The sequence below is a fragment of the Cheilinus undulatus genome, linkage group 9, assembly GCF_018320785.1.
Source record: "Cheilinus undulatus linkage group 9, ASM1832078v1, whole genome shotgun sequence".
NCBI classification, from domain to species: Eukaryota; Metazoa; Chordata; class Actinopteri; order Labriformes; family Labridae; genus Cheilinus; species Cheilinus undulatus.
In genome coordinates, this window is record NC_054873.1 from 5,853,122 (window position 1) to 5,873,325 (window position 20,204).

General features: G+C 40.8%; 1 protein-coding gene across 1 annotated transcript in view; it reads right to left on the reverse strand.

Annotated features, from left to right (window-relative positions):
* The window catches only part of LOC121515445 (chemokine-like protein TAFA-5), a 110,738-nt gene extending 90,893 nt beyond the window's left edge, over positions 1–19,845 (reverse strand). Inside the window, exon 1 of the mRNA XM_041796220.1 lies at positions 19,734–19,845. Coding sequence (XP_041652154.1) covers positions 19,734–19,824 — 91 coding nt within the window. The 5' untranslated portion in view covers positions 19,825–19,845. The remainder of the gene's footprint in view (positions 1–19,733) is intronic.
* Positions 19,846–20,204: the final 359 nt, after the last annotated feature.

Sequence of the window (20,204 nt, forward strand, 5' to 3'; positions counted from 1 at the left end):
ATCAAGGTTAGGTCTACATTTGTACACTGGAGGAAATCAGCAGACCCCTGACCAGTGGGACAGATATCATTTAAAAAAAGATGTGATCTTTTGAACATCTTGCAAAGAAATTCAAGCAGAAACTCTCCAAAAACTCACAAGTTCAATGGATGCGATAGTGAAGGTGACATCAAAGAAGGGCTCCTATGTTAAGATGGAACTTGGCCTGTTGAGATGCTTTTGATTGAAATAGCTTTGATTTCGGTAAATGTGACCTCCTAATGCTGCAAATGACCATTTTCACTTCTCTACAATCTATAAAATATTTTGAAACTCTGTTGTGCATAAAAATTTGTAACAGTGCTTTTTAATTGTTTTTACTTTAAAAAATAGTTATCATTGGGAGTTTCTAAAAAATAACTGAATTATGCCCTAACGGTTAATGACTTGAAAATTACACTGTCATTTGAGTCAACTATTTAAGAAACTCAGAGAAAAATATCAATTGCATAATAATTTGAAACTTGGTGTAGATGTTAAATATGAAGTTCTGTTAAATGCGTGCTTGAGTCATGGCTAGACAAGACAGAAACTCCATGTAAGCAGTGGTTATATAATAGTGTAATTATTCAAAATGGATCTGCACTCTGTATTTACTGACTTTCACTGGAATAAAATACAAAATTTCATATACATTAAGAAATTTAAAAAAACTATAAAATGCTCAGGTAAACCGATCTGTGATTATTTTCGTTACAGATTAAAAAACAGTTCTATTTTTGTACTAAGCTTATATTAGATGTCATATCTTGAATCAGAAAGATTTTTGGCACAACTTCAAGGTTGTTGCTCTAAGTAGCTTACTTATATATTGTTTAGAACAATATTATAGCTGAAATCAAATTGAAATGTTATAATGTATTAAGAAGGGGTGGGATTAAATACGTTTGTACTTCTTCCCACTCCTTTTTGAACATTTAATCTTGATCATTAAGTGTTCTTGTAATTGTTTTGTTTCCCCCCTCTTCAAAGTTTGTGTCTTATGAAGGTACATGACCATTTTTCATTGTTACGCTTTTAACATGTTTGAAATGAACTTCACTAACTAAAATCCTGCTAGTCCCATCTCTTCCGCTAAGGGCGTTTTCACCATAGACTGCAGAAAGAATTGGACAAACCCTGTGTGACGTCAGTCGTCTGCTTATTATAGGCGGAGTAAAACGGCGTTTGAAGCCAATCTGTGGAGGCTTCCATATTGAAATCACGGTCTCAACCGAACTTTGGATCAACCTAACGGCCCATCCACTAAGCCTAGCAGGCTGACTTCCTGTCAGCCTGCTAGCTAGCATACCAGTTGACAGGAACGGAGCCTCTGTCAATCAAATGAGACGCGCCAATCACCGTGAAGTGAGTTTTATTCTAAATATAATGTAACGTATGTAATATGTATGTAATGTATGTAATGTATGTAATGTAATGCCTTTGCATCCTCATCTCCCTGACTCCAACTTGTGTTCATCTGTAAGGTGAGTCATTTGTTGACTTGATTCTGATGATTTCCACTTTTTATTGAAAAAAATGTGAACAAACTGCCATGCTGGAAAAAGAAGTTTAGTTTTTACAATGATGTCATAAAGCTGATACGACACTCTGTCCAGTATCTGGGCACGGTTCATACCTCATCTGAACTGTGCCAGAGTCCACTTGAATCACGCCTGAGACTTCTCCCTAGTGGGCCCACATTAACCAAAATGAACCGAGCTTTGGGCTCAAACGCACTCAGATCCGGGACCGGGTCCTTGTAGTGTGAAAGCCACCTCAGTGACTCCTCACACCCCATGGTGAGGGTGTGATTGGCTGAACATCCCTTAAGTTAAAGTAGGCTACAAAGTCTGCCCCATTTTGGAACTTAACCCCGATTTTAAATTATAGCTTTTGTCTGCTTTGGGGTTTTCAGTGTCTTATTTAATAAATATTTAGTATTCTGTCAATTATTGTTGTAGTTGTACTTACTGTTAGAGAACAGCCTCCATAAAGTTCCACAACCTTTGCACTTTAGGATGGTGTCTTTATTTTGTTATTGTAATAAAGTTGAGTATTTTTGTATGATATAGTGTTTGAAAGGTTGCAAAACAGTCTACAGAAAGGCCTTGAAGTTTGCAAAAGCGTCTCTGTATTTGCACTTTCTTAAAGGAAACTGATTTTTGGCAAATATTGCTCATTTGAAAACAGTACTGTAAAAATATACATACTTCAAAACTATCATTATTCCCTGCATTTTCCTTAATCATCAAGCAAGTAGACACATAACTGCAAACTGCAGAATTTCCCCTTTAATTGCAATGGCACTTTTTTATCAAATGGTGCAGCACCAGTTTCAAGGGTCACTTGAAAAACGATGAGGTAGGGTTAAAAGCCAGAAATGGGACAGTCTTGGTCCTGCATGCAGCTGAGGTCTACAGGCTCCTGCAGTCCTAAAAACACGTCACAACTTTAGAAGTTGAACCTTTAAGAGAAATGTATTTACGACATGAGACTACCATGAGTGTGCACATGTGGTCTCTTCTGGTGAACGTGGTAAACACGACCCAATCTGAAGGTTCCTTAACTAACAGAAAATTCAAACATGCTCCATTCTATCTGACTTTACTGGGGGAATTTAACAGCTCATTAGGAGAACCTATGATACGACTTAAAACCTGCTGGACTTGGCTAAACCTGGTTCTCTCTCTGCTCAGTGACTCGCTCTTTTCCGAATTTGTCTGTCTCTCCTCTGTGGCAGCAGAAGTGGAGCAACAGACGTGAGCCGTTTAAACTGTTGCTTACACGTCTGATGACAGTCGGGCCGTTATTGTGTGTCGTGAGTCAGTGTCGTCCCTTCATCACGACGCTCCAGTGAGCGAGGCGATGACCTGATTAGAGAGTAAATTTCCCCATCTCATCGTCTCCGTCTCGTGTGTCTGTCTGGGGAACGGAGGCGAGAAGACGAGCTGAGGGAGAGGCACAATAACGGCTGAATGAGAACGCCGTCTGTGGAAATAACTGATCCAAAATGCACAAGCAAGCATCCGGCAGATCTGGGCATTTGTGGCACATCTTTATCGGAAATCAAAAAGTTTTCTGGCTGCAGTTTTAATAAAACTTTGCCTCAGTGTAGAGATGGCCTTTCTTTTAATTTCCTCTTAAATAAGACTAATCCTCAGGTTTTTAATCTTGTAAGGCGAGGATTTCAAGTTTTACTGATTTAAGTGATAAATTAAGTATTATTTTGAAAGTAATAGGAAAAAATCTGCATTTATTTCATGATTTCCTCTGAAAAGTTAAAGTTTTAGAGACAGATTTCCTTTGAAATTAAAATGAATCAGCAAAACATCCTTTATTAGACTGTAAAATGCTTCTGTTGTTGCATGTATTGTCTGCATCCCATGTATGCAGGTTTTTCTTTTAAGCCGGATTACTGAAAATCTGCTGCACAGGTTTTATGAAACTTAGCAGAGGGATGAACCAAATGCCAAAAAGAATACAATAAGCTCTGGACAGGATCAAACACTGAAATCTGGATTTAATCTGACTTATCACACTTACATATTTGGAAATGAAACACGCATTTATTTTCATGCAATAGAAGACTGTACATGTGAAAGAATACGACTGGAAGTCTGGGTGAAAATGAGCCAACACTCTCATAACTAACTGTGTATTTTAAAGGAAATGTTGCACTAAGGAACCAGAGCCAGTAAAGAAACTACAGATCCTTAACAGAGCTAGTGTAAATAAAGAGAACAGTTCTTTATCCGTGGTCCAGCTCTATTTTAAAACTGAAACTGAGCACATTTTAGTTTCGCAGGCCTCTCTAATATGCAGATGTTCCAGATAATCAACACTGCTGCAGAAAAACCACCAAATGCAGCAGCTGCTCATTCAAATTCAACAGTCAGAGCTCAAACGCAGTCAGCTGTGCAGGTTCACGTTCCCCATATGGAGGCAGAGACTCTTATTTTGAAGGAAAGAGTTCTGGCAGTGTCGATGCAGGTTGATCCGTCCATTTCTTTCCCAGTTTTAAGGAAAAACCGAGATGAAGATTATGCAGGAATCCTCCTGACTGCCCATGCCCCATCTCTCCAGGTCTTCTCCCCCTACACAATGCACGACCCACCAGGTCCTGGGCATGCGGTGCGCCAGATCAGACCTGGAAAAGTGTGCCAGGTGTCACTCCTCTATACAGCAGCTGATCCTTCCCATCCTGGGTCTCCTGAGAACATCAGCATTAGAAACACAGTCTTGACAACAATACCTCAAATTGTGAGAAGTCGTCACAAAGGAGTCCAGTCTGTACCTCTGACCATCAGTCAGTGTCCAGGCCTCACAGAAGTATAGTAAAACTGGGAGGACTGAAATACTGTAACTTCCGTCCGCATGCTCAGATACCAGGAACGCCACACTGTCTTGCTCAGCGAATCCATCGCCCCATGTGTGAGTCCTATTCTGCAGTTGATCTCAGCCTTGCAGCCAGCAATTCATGGTGGGTGAACTACTCTACAACTTACAACTTACAGCGCCATTTTTATTTATTTAACATAGGAGTAGTCACTTTATGAATTATAGGTATTTCAGTGCAAAAACTCTACATATTGTATCTGTAATATCAATCTAGAATTTTAGGCATGATGCACATTTCATGGTGATAGTTTGAGAGTTAAAAAGATGGTGTAAGAAATGACAAAAGCTTGAAAAACATAAGAAACTAAACAGTATTTACAACAAAATAAATAAAAAGAGAATAATAATGCGTAAAATAAGCGGACTAAATAAAACTATAGTTTCTGAATTTTGTATTTTAAAGGCTTTTATTTTGAAATTGAATTGCTTTGACATTTCCAGCACACAGCGGTTTATTCTTTGCTCAGCACACTCAGACATTTTCTGCTGGTCGTTGAGGTGAGTTTAAGAAAAAATTGCACGAAGATGCAAATGAATAATCATGCCATAAAGTTGTTAAATACAGATAAAGTGTGGTTTTGTAACATTTTCACATTAGTGCAATGCTTGAATGCTCTCTGTTCTCCTGCTGATTTACTTTCACTACTAAGAGGAAGAACAAAGAAGAGACGACCACTGATGATGAGGTCAATCCTACTGACAACTAATGGGTGCTTTTAGCATTTTTAACAACCTTCATCCACCGTACAGCTCAGTGGATAAAAAAGGCCTATGATGTAAGCGGTTTCTTTTGCAAAACTGTAGCCACGGTACAGTTTATTTTTCTCCCCCCTGAGCCTCAGGACCACAAGAGGGAGTTAAACCACCAGACGCGCTTTTCATTTAAACATCACTGACATTTTCCTTAACAGAAAAAAAAAAAACGGATTGCCCTGCGCTGCCTCTGATTGGCTAGTACTCATTGCCATCAGGGTCAGAGCCAATTAGAAGCAGGATGTGGGTGGGAAAAAACTCTGCTGTCTCCTGTGTGTGTGTATGGGGAAAGGGGAGAGACAGAGGGAACAGGCAGGACAAACTATTCTACGTGTAAATAACATCGAAAATATCTGATTGACAACTTATTATGGAGCTGGGAACAAGCCCAAACAAGCCACTACACTTTAGAAACAAGCTCAAAAAACCCACAACCTGTGACTACCAATATTTGTAAGCAACTTTACAGAAAAACAAGCCCAAAGTCGCTTAAAATAAGCGGACTTGGCAACAATGCCTGAATCATGCACGAGTACAGGCCCATTTATACTCACTTTACGTACGAAAATGTATACGTCCTTTTCAAACGACGTTACTGTCACTGCTCACATACTTCCATGCATCCTTTACGTTGGCATGGATGTTAACTAATACAGAGAGAATACAGAGTCAAAAGTTTATGACAACAATAAACTCAAAAAAACAAACATGGCGACTGTGGAGGAGGTATTGATAATGTACCTCTTGCATAAAAGACAAAAATGGAGGCAGTGTTTCTAATCTACTCACACACTTCAAAAAGTTCCGCCATTGTTATTTCTTCTTTGTGTCTCAATAGAGCTACGTATCAGGTAGTGACAGCAACACTGCCCCCACAGTTTCTGGTGGTACTGCTCTGTTTTGCCCATATCCGTGAGCTTTATGGAAACATGCAGAAATACGGACAAAATGAATGCGGAGCATGGACAGAAGGCTGCGTACGTATCCGGATTCGTATTTAAGGTTGAGCATAAATGGGCCTTAAAGCAGACTCAAGCACAGTCCACTTACATTCTCACTGATTAAATGGAGTCAGACTTTGGGGTTTACTCAGACCTGAGCCCTGGCTCCTGCTGTAAACCCCTCTTTAATAAGGCTGAGTTATTCAGGACGTGAGCTCCTCACTGAGGGAGTTTCGGACTTGTTTTGTCGTACATTCTGGAGTCCTCCTCTGTGTTGAATCACTCGCTGATCTTCCTCCTCCAGATGAATTTATTCAAATCCAATTACAGCCTCTGCAGCTTTTTGCTCCGTTAATTTCTGTTTGTTTGTTTTTCTCTCAGCTGCTGATTTGCTCTTTCTTTCTTCTCGCAGTGTGTTCATAATTCCCATGAATATATGTTCAACTTAATGGAGCGTTGAGAATTAATTTGGACTCTGAAGGCTCCTTAGGTAAGCTTTCTGCACCGCGGGCACAACAGTGAATCGGCTGCATAATAGGCTTGTTTCCAGGATCTAAATGAGCTTTATGAGCGGGCCGAGGAAAGAAAAGAGGAGCTCAGTAAACAGACAGCGTGAGGGAATTAAATGCAGCGAGCAGTTTGTGCTCATTAAAGCTTTTCACACTGAGATGATCAATGAAGAATAGATGATGATGAGAAGCACCACCTCCTCAAACTGTTCTTTCTGCTCTTTAAAGGATCATTGGATTCTCTGTTGGGGGTTTTAATGTCCCCGTACATGTGTTCACATCTCACTGAGAGAAGCATTTCTAAGAGGAACATTGGTCGGGTTTAATTAAGAGAGGAGAACATGACAACAGATCTGATATTCCACCAAGAAAATGGAGCCTCAGTCTTCACCTCCATTTAGAAGAGTCGTTGCAGCCTCGCAGGAAATTCTGACCTGCACAGCTGACTGCGTTTCAGCTCTGAATGTGGAATTTCAATGAGCAGCTGCTGGATTTTTATGATTTTGGGCAGCAGCACTGATTATCTGAAACATCTGCACGGAGGAGGAGAGTCAGCGGCAGCTGCCAACAAAAACCTGCAGAGCGTCTGTTTCACCTCCAGTTAGCAGATCCTTGATTGTTCTTGTTCATCGGAGACCTGGAAAGGGTCAGAGTGACACCTCTGTGCAGCCCGCTCATTCCTAAGATGCTGAACATGGCTGCAAACTTAACACTGGTGGATGATACTGCTGGCAATACAAAAAGAAACCAGAACACTTTGATACTAAAACCTACTCTGTAATTTTATGCCAAATCTGAAAGTGAAATAAAAGTTCCAAAAATCATAACTTACTGATTGCTAGTGGCTGAATAAGATTACATGATTTTTCTCTGTCTTTCTCAGCTGTACCATGTCAGACTGTGCAACGAAGATCATGTCCTGCTGGCAGACAGATTGGCAACACTAGAAGTGGGACTGTCCGTGAGGTCAAAGGTCACTGGAGAAACAGGTAAGCTATAACAGAAGTGATATGATGATACAAAGATTGGGAGAAAATGCTGTCCCAAAGGTGAGCGTCAGGGTACACACCATTGACGTCAGGTCACACCAGTGTTAATTTCGTTGACTAAAGCTATGACTAAAGATGCTCGTTGATAGTCGTTTTCCATGACAAAAACCAGACTAAGACTAATGAAAACAGATCTGTGATGACTAAAAATGACATAAAGTCAGTTTAGTTTTGATCAAGATGACTAAAACTGGACTAAAATGTCATGTAGTTTTTGTCGGACATTCAAAATGCGTGATATTTCTCCACTGTGGGTAAATCTGTCAAAATGCAATGCAGCTGTATCTATTCTGCCTCTCAGCTATAGAAAGCAGGGACCCCAGGTTTAGCAGAGTGCAGAGAACACACAACCATGATTTGGTACCAGATTTAGACAAGAGAATAAATGCTTGGACTAAAAGTGGAGACTGAAATGTGAGGACTTTTATGGACTAAAACTAGACTAAAATGTTTTTGAGTTGTCGAGGACTAAAACTAAAAAGGGTACAAATGACAAAAATGTTACTAAAACTAAAAGACATTTCATCTAAAGACTTAACCTGACACGGCAGATGGATTTGTTTCACACATCCATCTGGAAAACCTTTAATACTAAGTGTTTGGGAAAGGGCAGAGCCTTTGAAAAAACTGGGAGTGTGATTGGATGAACGTTCTGTCTGTCACATCTTTACGGGCCAATCAGAGCAACAAAACACGTGGCCACGACCAAGGTGGGCGTGCGCAGCTACCGAGGAATAATAAAACCATGGCGACTGTAGACATGTCAGTACACGACTTTTGTTGTTTTGAAAAGAAAACAACTCACTGCTGTTCTTTGTTCTTCTTGTAATGAAGAAATGTCATCAAGTTCTGATAAAATTGGTGCTTCAGCAGCATCCACGCTAATCTCTTCCACCATCGGTCTCTTGTTGCTGCCTGCTTTCTTCACGACTCCGCCGTGCCTGAATGTACTGCCCCTTGTCACTGATTGGTCCTGTCACTTTCTAACCGGGCCTAAACAGTTCAGATGGGAGCTTTGCAAGATGGATTCACCAGTGAGAAACACGGAAACTGTGTATCCATCTGCTTTGCAAGGTTACTAAAGAATAAGACTGAGACTAAGATTAAAAATAGATGCCAAAATTAACACTGGGCCACACTAGGCAGAAGATGCATGAGTAACTCTGACATGCCAGTCTTGTTGTCGTGGTCATGGGCGTTCGTTGTTCCAGATGTTCACGTTCAGGCCGTGCATGTTACAATGGCTGGGTTTCCATTACATTTGGGAATGCGCAAAATCGAAATAGCGCAATAAAAAACTGGTAATGGAAACACCTGAATTTCGAAAAAAAACCTAAAATATCACTAAAAAGTTTTCACGCTTTCATGAGGAGGTTTTTCAGGCGTTTCGTTATAGAAATATATTGCAAAAGTGCAATGGAAACACTTTTTCCACATTTACAAGTCACGGGACGTGACGTATGGTGTCACGTGACCAGTCACTCTGAGACAACAGTACGTGTAGAAAGAAGAAGAGACGAGACTTTTCTTAACATCATACTTCTACCCTTATGTGTGGCTTTTGCCATACATACAGACTTTACCCCTGAACTATCATCAGTTGCCTTCATCTTTTGTTCAAAATTATCAAGGCAACTGCCGTAGATGTAACCAAAACTGTACCAACACGCAACAGGTTTTGAGCGTCAAGCTTCCCTGCAGCGGATTCACGCGAGATGAGATTTTATGAGAATTGCAAGGCCTATGCCCAAAACTTCCTTCAATGGAAACGCATTCGAAGTGCAATTGTACTTAATCTAAATTTAAGGAATATCGCTTTTATTTTGCGAAAAACTGTAATGGAAACACAGCTAGAGTGACAAAGTACATGGTCAAAATAATCAGGCTAAATTTGCACCTGATCCAGCCTTGAGAGACATTTTTGTCGGTGGTTCAGAATGTTCTGATTGGTTTAATTCCATTTTTCTGTCAGTCACCCCCAGCCCCCTGCTGTATTTCTGTGCCAGCTTGAGAAAACATGGTGAGACAGCCTATAAAGCTGATGATTTAACATTTAGCTTTATGAGAAACTTTTCCCCTCCTTCCCTTCAGAACTAAATCCTCAGACACGACTTAAATATTAAAAACCACTCAGTGTGTCCAGGAATCCAACTTGTAGCCACTCCTCGGCTCAGCATGCGTCCTCGAATCGGTGTTTGTAATCCAAACCGTCTTTTTTGCTCCACATTGGAAGCATTTGGAGGTTATTGAAGCTGCTGCTCTCCTGCAGAGTCTCTCTGAGGGTTGAATTCATATTACACAGCGCTCTGATAACAAGCTGCACACGGGCTCATTACAGTGGCGGAGGAGGGGAACACGGGCTCTTTGATTTCATTTCATTCCTGTCCTCTTTAAACTAAAAGCCTCCACGTGGAGTCACGTTTACATCCTAACATTACATTTTCTGTTAATTCACAGACTTAACCGGACTCTTCTGAGCTCCAGGACAAAAAAGAACAGCGGAGTGTTTCACAGATGGAGCTGAGCTTTAGATTACTGCAGAGGATTACAAACACTCATCACTGCACATTAAGGCTGTGCATGCATACTGATTATTTAAATTTCAATATCCAGAAGAAAACCACTGCTGGTAACATATATCAACATTTTACTAGTTTCTAAACCAACCCAAAAGACTAAACCTACTAGGTCTTGCATGAATGCTGCAGTGTTTTAAAGATATTAGATTACCTGTTGTGTATGTTGTGTATTAAACCAGGTATAAACTTTCATTTTTCACTTACAAAAACAATAAAAAGCAGACTGGTAACAGTGCACAGGCTGCATGGCTGTACTCTGCACAATTCCCAGCAGAGGGCGCACATGTCCCACAAAGAACCAGTCCCAGTAGAAACTCATAAGAAAACATTATCACCTGTATTTACACAACTAGAGGAGTAAAATAAAGGCAAGTGATGGAAAAATCTGCATTGAGGGACCTGTTTAGTTCCTTTGTGTTTAAATGAGCAGAAACTGATTTAAATATTTTATAACCAGTATTTCAAATCATTCTCTGTTGTTATATTGCATTTATTCTAGATTGTCTGTAATGCTCATGTTCGCTGATGCTGCACCACTTCAGTGCCTACTATATTTCTCTTTACACCAAGTCATTTTGTACATGCACTCCTGCATATCTTCTAATACATTAAACACCATATTTCACAAAGTTAGCAATTTAAGGCTGCAGTGCATCATAGTTTTAAAGTGTAACTAAACCATCAGACCACAATTTCAGATTGAAAAAACACTATATGGACAAAAGTATTTGGCCACCTGACCATTAACCAACAGGGACTGTGATGACATTGCATTTCAATACATGTACTTCAATATGGAGTTAACCCCCGCCCCCTTTTGCAGCCATAACAGCCTCCAGTATTCTTGTAAGACTTTTGACACAATTATGGAGTGTTTCTGAGATAATTTATGCCCATTCATTTTGTAAAGTATTTATGTACGCAGTCAGGCACTGATGTTGGACCTAAAGACCTGGCTCACAATCTCCGTTCCCAAAGGTGCTCGATGGGGCTCAGGTCAGAGGTCTGTGTTTGTAAGTCACGTTCTTCAACATCAACCCATGTCTTTATAGTCTTTGCTTTCTGCACTGGGCTACAGTCATGTTGGAATATAAAAGGACCTTCCCCAAACTGCTGCCACAAAGTTAGAAGTAGAGCCCTGCACGGGACTGTTTTCTTAATCCCGCTCCCGCTGAATTTTTGACCATTACCGCCCGCACCCGCAACATGTGTGTTACACGCACCCGCAAAACCCTGAGAATTCATGCCACAATAATAGAGATGCATTGATTTTGTCTTCTCGGGTGTTGCTCCGGTGGTAAAGGGGGAACAAAAGTGTCACGGAATACATCAAATACGAAAAACAGTGCCTTGTGCAAAATGGGCCAAGAAGATCATGTGAGTGCAAACAACCTATTAATCTAAATGATTAAAAAAAGAATCACCTGCAGAAAAGCACGTACAATTGCCCATCGACAGAGAGCATCTCTCTCCCTCACTCTCTCTGAGCGGCAGCTGTCAGTCAAATCTGTCGCATTTCAGCACCAAGGACAGCTCATTTAGCCACTCTCAGCGTCAACACAACACAAAAGCGCGCTTTTTCAGTTGAAATAATTATTTATGAAACTGTACTTGTCTCGCCATTTAGTATTCAGTAGTAGATTTTAATCTGTTATTCCATCAGAGCTTGTCTGCAAAAACAAAACTTGTCAGACTTGCCTTGTTTTCTTTTTCTGTTATAAAGACCTTGTTTGAGCTTCTTTTCTACATCATTTGTTGACTCCATCATGCAGTAGCTAGGCTACATCCTGATCCCGCAGATTTTTTTTTTTTTTTTTTTTAGCTGCCCGTTCCCACCTGCAGCAAAGTTCAAACTGCCCGCTCCTGCGAGATTTGCGTTGGGTCCCACGGGTCCCAATCCCAATGCAGCCCTAGTTGGAAGCATGGGATTGTCTAGAATGTCTTGATATGCCCAAGCATTCAATGGAGATAAGGGGCAAATCCCTGAAAAACAGCCCCGTACTATTATCCCTCCTCCACTAAACTTCACAGCTGGCACAATGCAGTCAGACAGGTAACGTTCTCCCAGTATCCACCAAATCCAGACTCTCCCATCTGACCGCCAAACAGGGAAGTGTGATTGGTCGCTCTGCTCCACAGTCCAGTGTCAGTGTGCTTTACACCACTCTGATACTTGGTATTAGACTTGGTGATGTGAGGCTTGCATGCATCTGCTCAGCCATGGGCACCCATTCATGAAGCTCCTGCTGCAGTTTTACATTAATACTAGTGGACGTTCAGGACTCTTCAGCTAATCAGCAGAGCGTTGATGACTGCCATGCACCATAGCAGTCATTCACCCCTCTTTGTGATCTCAAGTAATACTCCACTTCATGGCTGAGTTACTGTTGTTCCTAAACGCTTCCACTTTCTAATAATATCCTAACAGTTAACTGTGAATATCCTGCAGTTGTGAAATCTCATAAACTGTCTTATTGAAAGGTGGCATCCATAACAGAGCCACTTCAAGTTTAAGATCACAAATGTTTGCTAATACAGTCTGTAAGGCTAGGTGAAGATTTTATACACCTGTGGCAACAGGTCTGATTGAAACACCTGAATTCAATCATCAGTGGGTGTGGCCAAATACTTTTGTCTACATCATGCATGCACATGGGGATTTAAGAGTAGTTTCACAGGAAGTCCCTGTAACTACTTCTGATTTGCATCAAATATCACATGTATGATTAGGGTCTACATATTTAAATGTGCATCTAAATGTGTCTTATATGTTTTTGCCAATGTGCCACCTTCTGTAAGAAAGCAGAAGAATCTTTAACATGTTATGTCCTGTTTTTTACTCATTTTACATGATGAAATAACAGTACTTGGATCGACATGGTTCCTGTGCTCTGCTGCAGCATGGGTTGCTTGTACCCAATTATTCCCACACTCCTGCAGTTACGACACAGCCTGAAAGGTGCGAGGGCCCTCAGTGCTGCATGCAGCCCTAATTTGACATTGTTTTGCACACAAACATTAGATAGTATGACCTTGAACTTTGTCCTCTAACAAGTTTTATCTTCCACTTGAGGTACAAGCCAAACTTCAATGATGATTCTCTTATTTGTTTGACTTTTCCCACACAGCTAACACCAACAGAGGGTAGTTTTGTATTTTTCTAGACTTTCATAAGGGAACTGTAAAATGACACTTTCTAGTAAAAGCTGCCTCATGATTCCTTTATTTTTCCTCGTAGACCTGTGCGAAATTGTCTGAAAATTCGAGTATGAATTTGAGCTCTGCTCTGGGAAACATTTTTAAAGATAAAGCAACCTTTGACTCATTCATCCTCAAGCTGAAATTGATTTATGAAGAATTTTTCCTCCAGTTGTTTCTGACCTATCACGGTCACAAGAAGAGAAAAGATGAATAAAAATGTCTTCAGAGCCAAAGCTGTGGAATAAATAATGACTATGCTGCAGGATTATCCTCTTTTTTTTCACATGCATGTGATAAACAGCTGATGCAGCTGAAGAAAGTTAGTGAAATAAAGACGGGAGAACGGCTCCCTGCTTTATCACTAAGGTGTTTTTCCATCCACCTTTATTATGGGCGTTCTCAGTGTGCTCATTAAAGACGTTTTTACGCTCGTGGGTGTTGGAAAAGTCGGTGTATGGGAAAAAAAAAAACACAAAGTGCAGAGGAAGCAGGCATGGGGAATATATCATTATGTAAATGAAGCTTCATTTGAAGTAACAAAAACATCAGATCTGTGAGGAGAGAGGAGGAGAGTGTTTACTTTAGCACATTAAAACCTCAAACTGACACAGACGTCATGTTTACGTGAAGGGATCTGATTTTTTATGGGTATTTTTTTACGTCAGCTGTCTCAGCTGCTTGATAGGAGGACTAGCGCCTCCTGCAGTTTATCTCAGTGAACAAGAGCCGTGGACATTATGGACGTAGACTCTGCACTGGCAAGGAAATACAAACCAGAAACACCAGTTTTCTCGTTCCCTTGACTAATCTACACTGAAATCACCATCAGCATCAGAGAACTGATCACTTCAAAGTCTACGTATCTCTTATATATTGAAAAATAGATAGCAACATTTTTATGTCTTTCTCGAGTGCTGTTAAACACAGAAGGAGTTTTTAACAGCTTTTCCAAACATCCTAGGTTGATTTATGATGCTTAAATTATTTTACTTTGCATACACTAAAAATTCTTTCTACCAGGGTCTAAATTATTATCCCATTCTTCTTTGGCCAATCTCTCAAGCTCCTTTCAGTTGAGAGGACCTTGAGACCAACCCTAACCCAGACTAGGTGGTCTTCTAGCATGGACCTTGGTCTTTAGCTCACCCTGATGAGGCCGGAGTCAAGGCTTTGGTCAGGCCAGACAGTAAAGGTTCACTTTGGTCTTCTGGAGGAAGTTCTTCACCAGAAGCCATGGATGTTTTGGGTCGTCGCTGTCGTGTTGGAAAGCAAACCCAGACCCAGTGGTTTTCTTTTCAGATCTCCACATATCCTTCTTTCTTCATGATTCCTCCCACCTTTACCAGATTCCTGGTTCCAGACTCACTGAAGCATTACACTCCCACCGCCGTGTTTCACTGTGGGGACGGTCCTCTTTGGGTTATCTTCTCTCTTCTTTCTCCGAACATCACCAACATCCCTCTGGCCAGAGAGCTCTAGTTTGGTCTCATCAGACCAAAGGACATGCTTCCAGTATCAGTATCTTTCTCCAGATTCTCCTAAGCAGACTTCAGTCTGGCTTGAAGGTGTCTATGGGGACTATGGGGACTTCTTCTTGGTCCATTCCTGTGCAGGACTCTACTGATGGTCTTCTTTGACTTGTCTAAGTCTTTCTCTAGAGTCTTGGCAGCTGTTCTGGGGTCTTTAGACGCACCTCTCACTAGTTTTCTTTCCAGAGTCTTTGTAATCTTTCTCTTCCTTTCTCTGCCAGGCTGGTTCTGGACCGTGTGGCTCTCTATGAATTTCTTCATGATCCTTCTCACTCCAGTTCTGCTTTGTGAGCATCAAGAATTCTTTTCCTCAAACCCTTACTGAAGTTTTTAGACTGTGTAAATGTGAAGATAACCCTCAGTTGAACTGGATTTACAGCTTTGAGCATTACGCAGTTAAAGACATTATTGAACAGCAGCGGTTTGTGCTATGACTCAACAAAAGTGTCAGTTCTAAAGGAGAACCATCATTTAGACCCTTGGTTCCCAATGTGGGGTCAGGGCGCGAGGGTCTGTCTGCTCTGAGGTTGTTAAAATTAGGGTCCTTCAAACTATCTAAAATCCTGATAAAACACAAGAATGGTCCACACAAAAGTCTTTTGGTAATAAAACTTGTGTTTTTGGCTATTTTGTTTGGCTTTAAATGATGAAAACAATTCACACTGATGTGTATTTTTTGACAGAAATGTCAGTTTTTTCTTTTGTGTGGGTCGTGGGGGGGCAGGGAGTTAGTTAGGGAGTTTTTGTGAAATACTTGTGTTTCTGTGTGAAAAGTAAAATAATGTTAGCAGTAAAAATAAAACTAGGATGTTTGGAAAAGATCTGTTAAAGATTCAGCACTAAGGAAACACTTTTAAAAAAATATAAGGGGCTAATAATTTTGTCCACGTCTGTATATTATTATTTTTGTCAGGGCTGAAAGATCATCTGTCCATGAAACAGATAAAAGATATTTAAAACTGATATGTAGTCGCTATGAATAATAAAATGTACACAATATGAAAGACGGAAGATTGCATGATCAAAATAATGAAAAAAAAAGCTCCCTAGCACTAGTTCTGTCTACAGGAGAAATTGCAGGGCATTACAGAAGCGGCAGGAAAACAGGAAGTGATGTCATATGCTCACAGTGTCAGTGACATCCACTTTAACATTCATGTTTACATTCCTAAGATTTAAGCCGTTAGTGATGCTATTTATCAGCTCTTTGTCATCCATCATACAGTCCAGAAGTTAGCTGTCCAGTCTCTAAAACATTTTCAGGTCATTTTTACGTTCTTCGTGTTCATTCTGAGCGTTTTTACCCACCTGTCCTCTTCTCAAACACGTCTCTATGTCGATGTATCAGTTTAAATGTGTTCACCTCCATCCACTTAGCAGTGATTTCTGATTTGATGCTTTCATAGATGATTTCAAACAGCCTATCTTAGACTAGAGCAGTGGTAGCTGAAGTAAATGAATCTACAGATCAACAGATTGACAAATAACTAAATAAATAAATAAATAAGGCTTGGACTCCTGGAATCTGAGATGAACACTTTCCAGGACGAATCGTTTATTTCTAATTAGAATTTAAATTGAAGCGATCACTAACGGCAGTTTATCTGTTTTCAATCTTTGCAATTAATTTGTCAATCAAATGAAATTAACTGGAGTTCAAATTAACAGCGGCAGTCTGCAGAGAGACAGAGGGATGCCTCCTCTGTCTTTGGCCATGAATGAAAAGTTTCAGAAACCTGGATCAGGATTTGTCATTGAGGAGGTTTTGGTGAGTCCTGATGCTAGACTAATTAGGAACCACAGCCTTGAGCCACTGCTAATGAGAGCTCTTCAAACTTTGAGCTAGTATACAGACATTTCTATGGTTGTTTTTATCTTACTGTTTATTAATTATTGTTTTAAAATGAGTTCTGTTACCTGATTTAAAAATAATCAGGTTAATCACATCACTACACTGTGGTTAATCATGATTTTTTTCTACTTTTTATACAACAGTATGAAAATTTTTTTTTATGTTAGAAAGAAAAACAGGTTTATTTTATATTTTCTTGGAAAATTTGATGTTTACAAAAAATATTCTTATTTCAGGTGATGTGTTTTGATTTGAATTGTTTTGATAAATAACCATTAATTCTGAATCTGTGTTCCTTTCAGTTATTTGTTTTAAATGAAGTATTTTCAGAACAGAGTAGGAGGTTGGGGGGTGGAATAATCATTCATTCATCAGACTCACCCAGCCCTAACACCTGCTGGATGTGATGGGACACCTGTGCACTAAAGGCTGTCCTACATTTATAGTAAAATAGAAACTTTAGTTAAAATGGAGCATATTTTCATCACGATTAAACCGACTACACCTCTGAAATAAAACACACCAGAAATGATGAAATATTTTAAAATATTTCAAGAAGAAACACACAGAGGAAAATCAGTGAAAAATAACTTCATGTCCCTGAAGAGCTGTGAACATGTACTCTTTAGAGCAGTGGTTCTCAACTGGTGGATCGGGACCCAAAGTGGGCCATGAAGCCTTTTTCAGCGGGTTGCAGATGTGTGACTGGGATAAAAATGTGCTAAATTATCTATGAGACTCTATAAAACATGTATATTTTGTCCTGTTTCACTGTTTTGTTACACCTTTTGTACTGTCTGCTACCTAAGCTTTGTTATTTTTTATTAAATACGTCTTACTGACCGAAAACATTTCCAAAATTTGGGTCGCAATTCTCCTTGAGGAGTGGATGGTGGGTCCTGTGGCCCAACATTTGGAGAATCACAGCTTTCGAGGGCACTTTATCAGATTTTGTGCACCAAACGATTACTTTCTCATGTCTCTGGCACCAGCGAAGGCACTTTGTCAAACTGTGCATGCTTAGATCAGTGGTTCTCAACCTTGGGGTCGGGACCCCTTTGGGGCTCGTGAGACACTGAGAGGGGGCCCCCGATTCCCTAAAAAGAACTAAGAATATATCTTTAAATTACACTGTTGCCACTTACACCAATTTTAACCCATTTTCATCAATTTTCCCATCAATTTTAACAAATTTTTGCCATTTAACACCTACTTTTGTCAGTTTAAAACTCGTTCCACCACTTTTTTTTCTACCTGTTTTTTGCCACTTTTAAACCAAACTTGCCACTTAAGATTAATGTAGCCCCTGTTAACCCATTATTGCCACTATTAACCCCTTTTAACCACTTTTTACACCCAATTTCTCCCATTTTACCCACATTTCACCGGCTACGTTTACATGAGAGCTTTAATTCCCCTTTAATTCAGAATAAAAATTAAATCCTCTTAAAAAAGATTAAAAATGACCAGCTAAACACCTAAGTCCCAATGAAAATGACCATTCCGAATTAAACTTAAATCCGAAGTAAGTGGCTGGTTTATTCTGATTTTAAATCTGAATTGAATAATTCCTCGATCATGTATACGTTCATTCTGCTTTAAATTAATGCCGGTCTTTCTGCGCATGCTCGTTCCCTTGTCCTGTCTGATGACGCACATACTCCGCGCTGGCGAGCACATATTCCAGGATAGGCGTCCGAAGCAAGCGTTGGACTCGAGCCGAGACTATTTATTTAATAAGAGCCTTAGAAGATATGGATATAATGAACAGAGTGGCTGGACGGAAGCATAAAAATGTGGACCTTTTTAAAGCTGTAGCGTCCAAGTTCATCGAAAACAAACTGGAGTTTGTTTTCTTCCGGCAGACGTAAATACGTCACGTCAGCCCCCTGTCCAATCAGAACCTTCCCAACCCCCAGACCTTAAGCGGAATTGAATAAAGACGATTAAACGTGTTTTCTATGTAAAACTCAATTCAGAATTACTATTTCCATGTAAACCCGGAGGAGAATAATTTAAAAATAACTTTATTTGTACAGCACTTTTAAAAACTTGGGTTTACAAAGTGCTTTGACAAGTGCAGAAGGAAGCAATTTTTAAATTTAATTCTAAATTATTTAATTCTGAATAATTAATTCCGAATTAAAAAACATCATGTTACCATAATGGATCATGATTTTGCTGACCTCCATGGGCCCCTGGTTTGGCTGGGCACCAGAAAGCTCTCCCGTTTACCCCCCTCATGGGTGTCTGCACATGACTAGTGCGTGGCCATGTTGATCCACCTTCAAGTGCAGCCCCCCCTCCACACACACACACACACTTTAACACGTGTTTTGCCTCCCAAAAGGGCACTTGAGCACACGTTTTCAACAATTGGGCCACGATGGGGGGGGGGCTGCCCCCACTCCGTGCCTCCATGCACACCACTGCGCTTTATCATGTTAAATTTATCATCTTGTTTATTTTCTGTAGGAGAATTGAAGAGGGCTCTCTGTAGCTTTTCTTCAAACATTAGGGCGCCAGGAGGGGCAGTCCCACCCCCGCCCCCCTCTGAGTGCACAAGTGCTGCAGGACAGGGGCTTAATAGCAGCAGCAGAGCTTTCAGATGTGCTACAGCCACCATCTGGTGAAGTGTTGCACTACAAGCAGGTGCCAAACGAGGAAAATGATTTGTTTTAAATTTGGAGAACAGTTGAAATAAATCCTAAGAGTGAGCATCACTCATCCCTAATATCACACAGGCTAATATACTGATATTTAAACTGTGTATTAGCCTTCAGCTAAATGGCCTCAGAGGTGTGATCTTTGGCCCATGTTGCCCAGCCCTACTTTGACCTCTCTCACACACACACACACACACACACACACAGAGTGGCATGGCCAGGCTACAGATGGTACCTTCTCGGAGGAGCTGGCTGTGGAGGATCAGCAGCAGCAGGAAGCAGACCGCAGCGGCAGCCAGAGCCCAGACCAGCCGGAGAAGCTGCATGAGGAGATCCACGAGCCGCAAGAGGAGCCAAAAAAGTCTCAAGAGTGATTATCCGCAGGCTGGAGCCTCCTCACTGCGCCACATCCATCCCGAACCGAGCCAGAGGAGGCATCCCCGGGAAAGCCTGTGAAACCACGAACGCGCCTGGGGAGACAAATCCAAAGTGAAGAAGGCTGGAAGCAGCACGGAGGTTTTAGTTTCCCTCCCAGGGTGTCTCTCCTCGCCTCGCTCCCCCGGTGCGTCACGGAGCGCAGCGGCAGCCGGCAGCAGTAGCAGCAGTATCCCGGGACGAGCCCCACCACCACAGCATGGTCCTCACACTCACTGAATCTGCTCCGGATAACAAGTTGTCCAGTTTTCAGCCTCCAACTTAGAGCTCT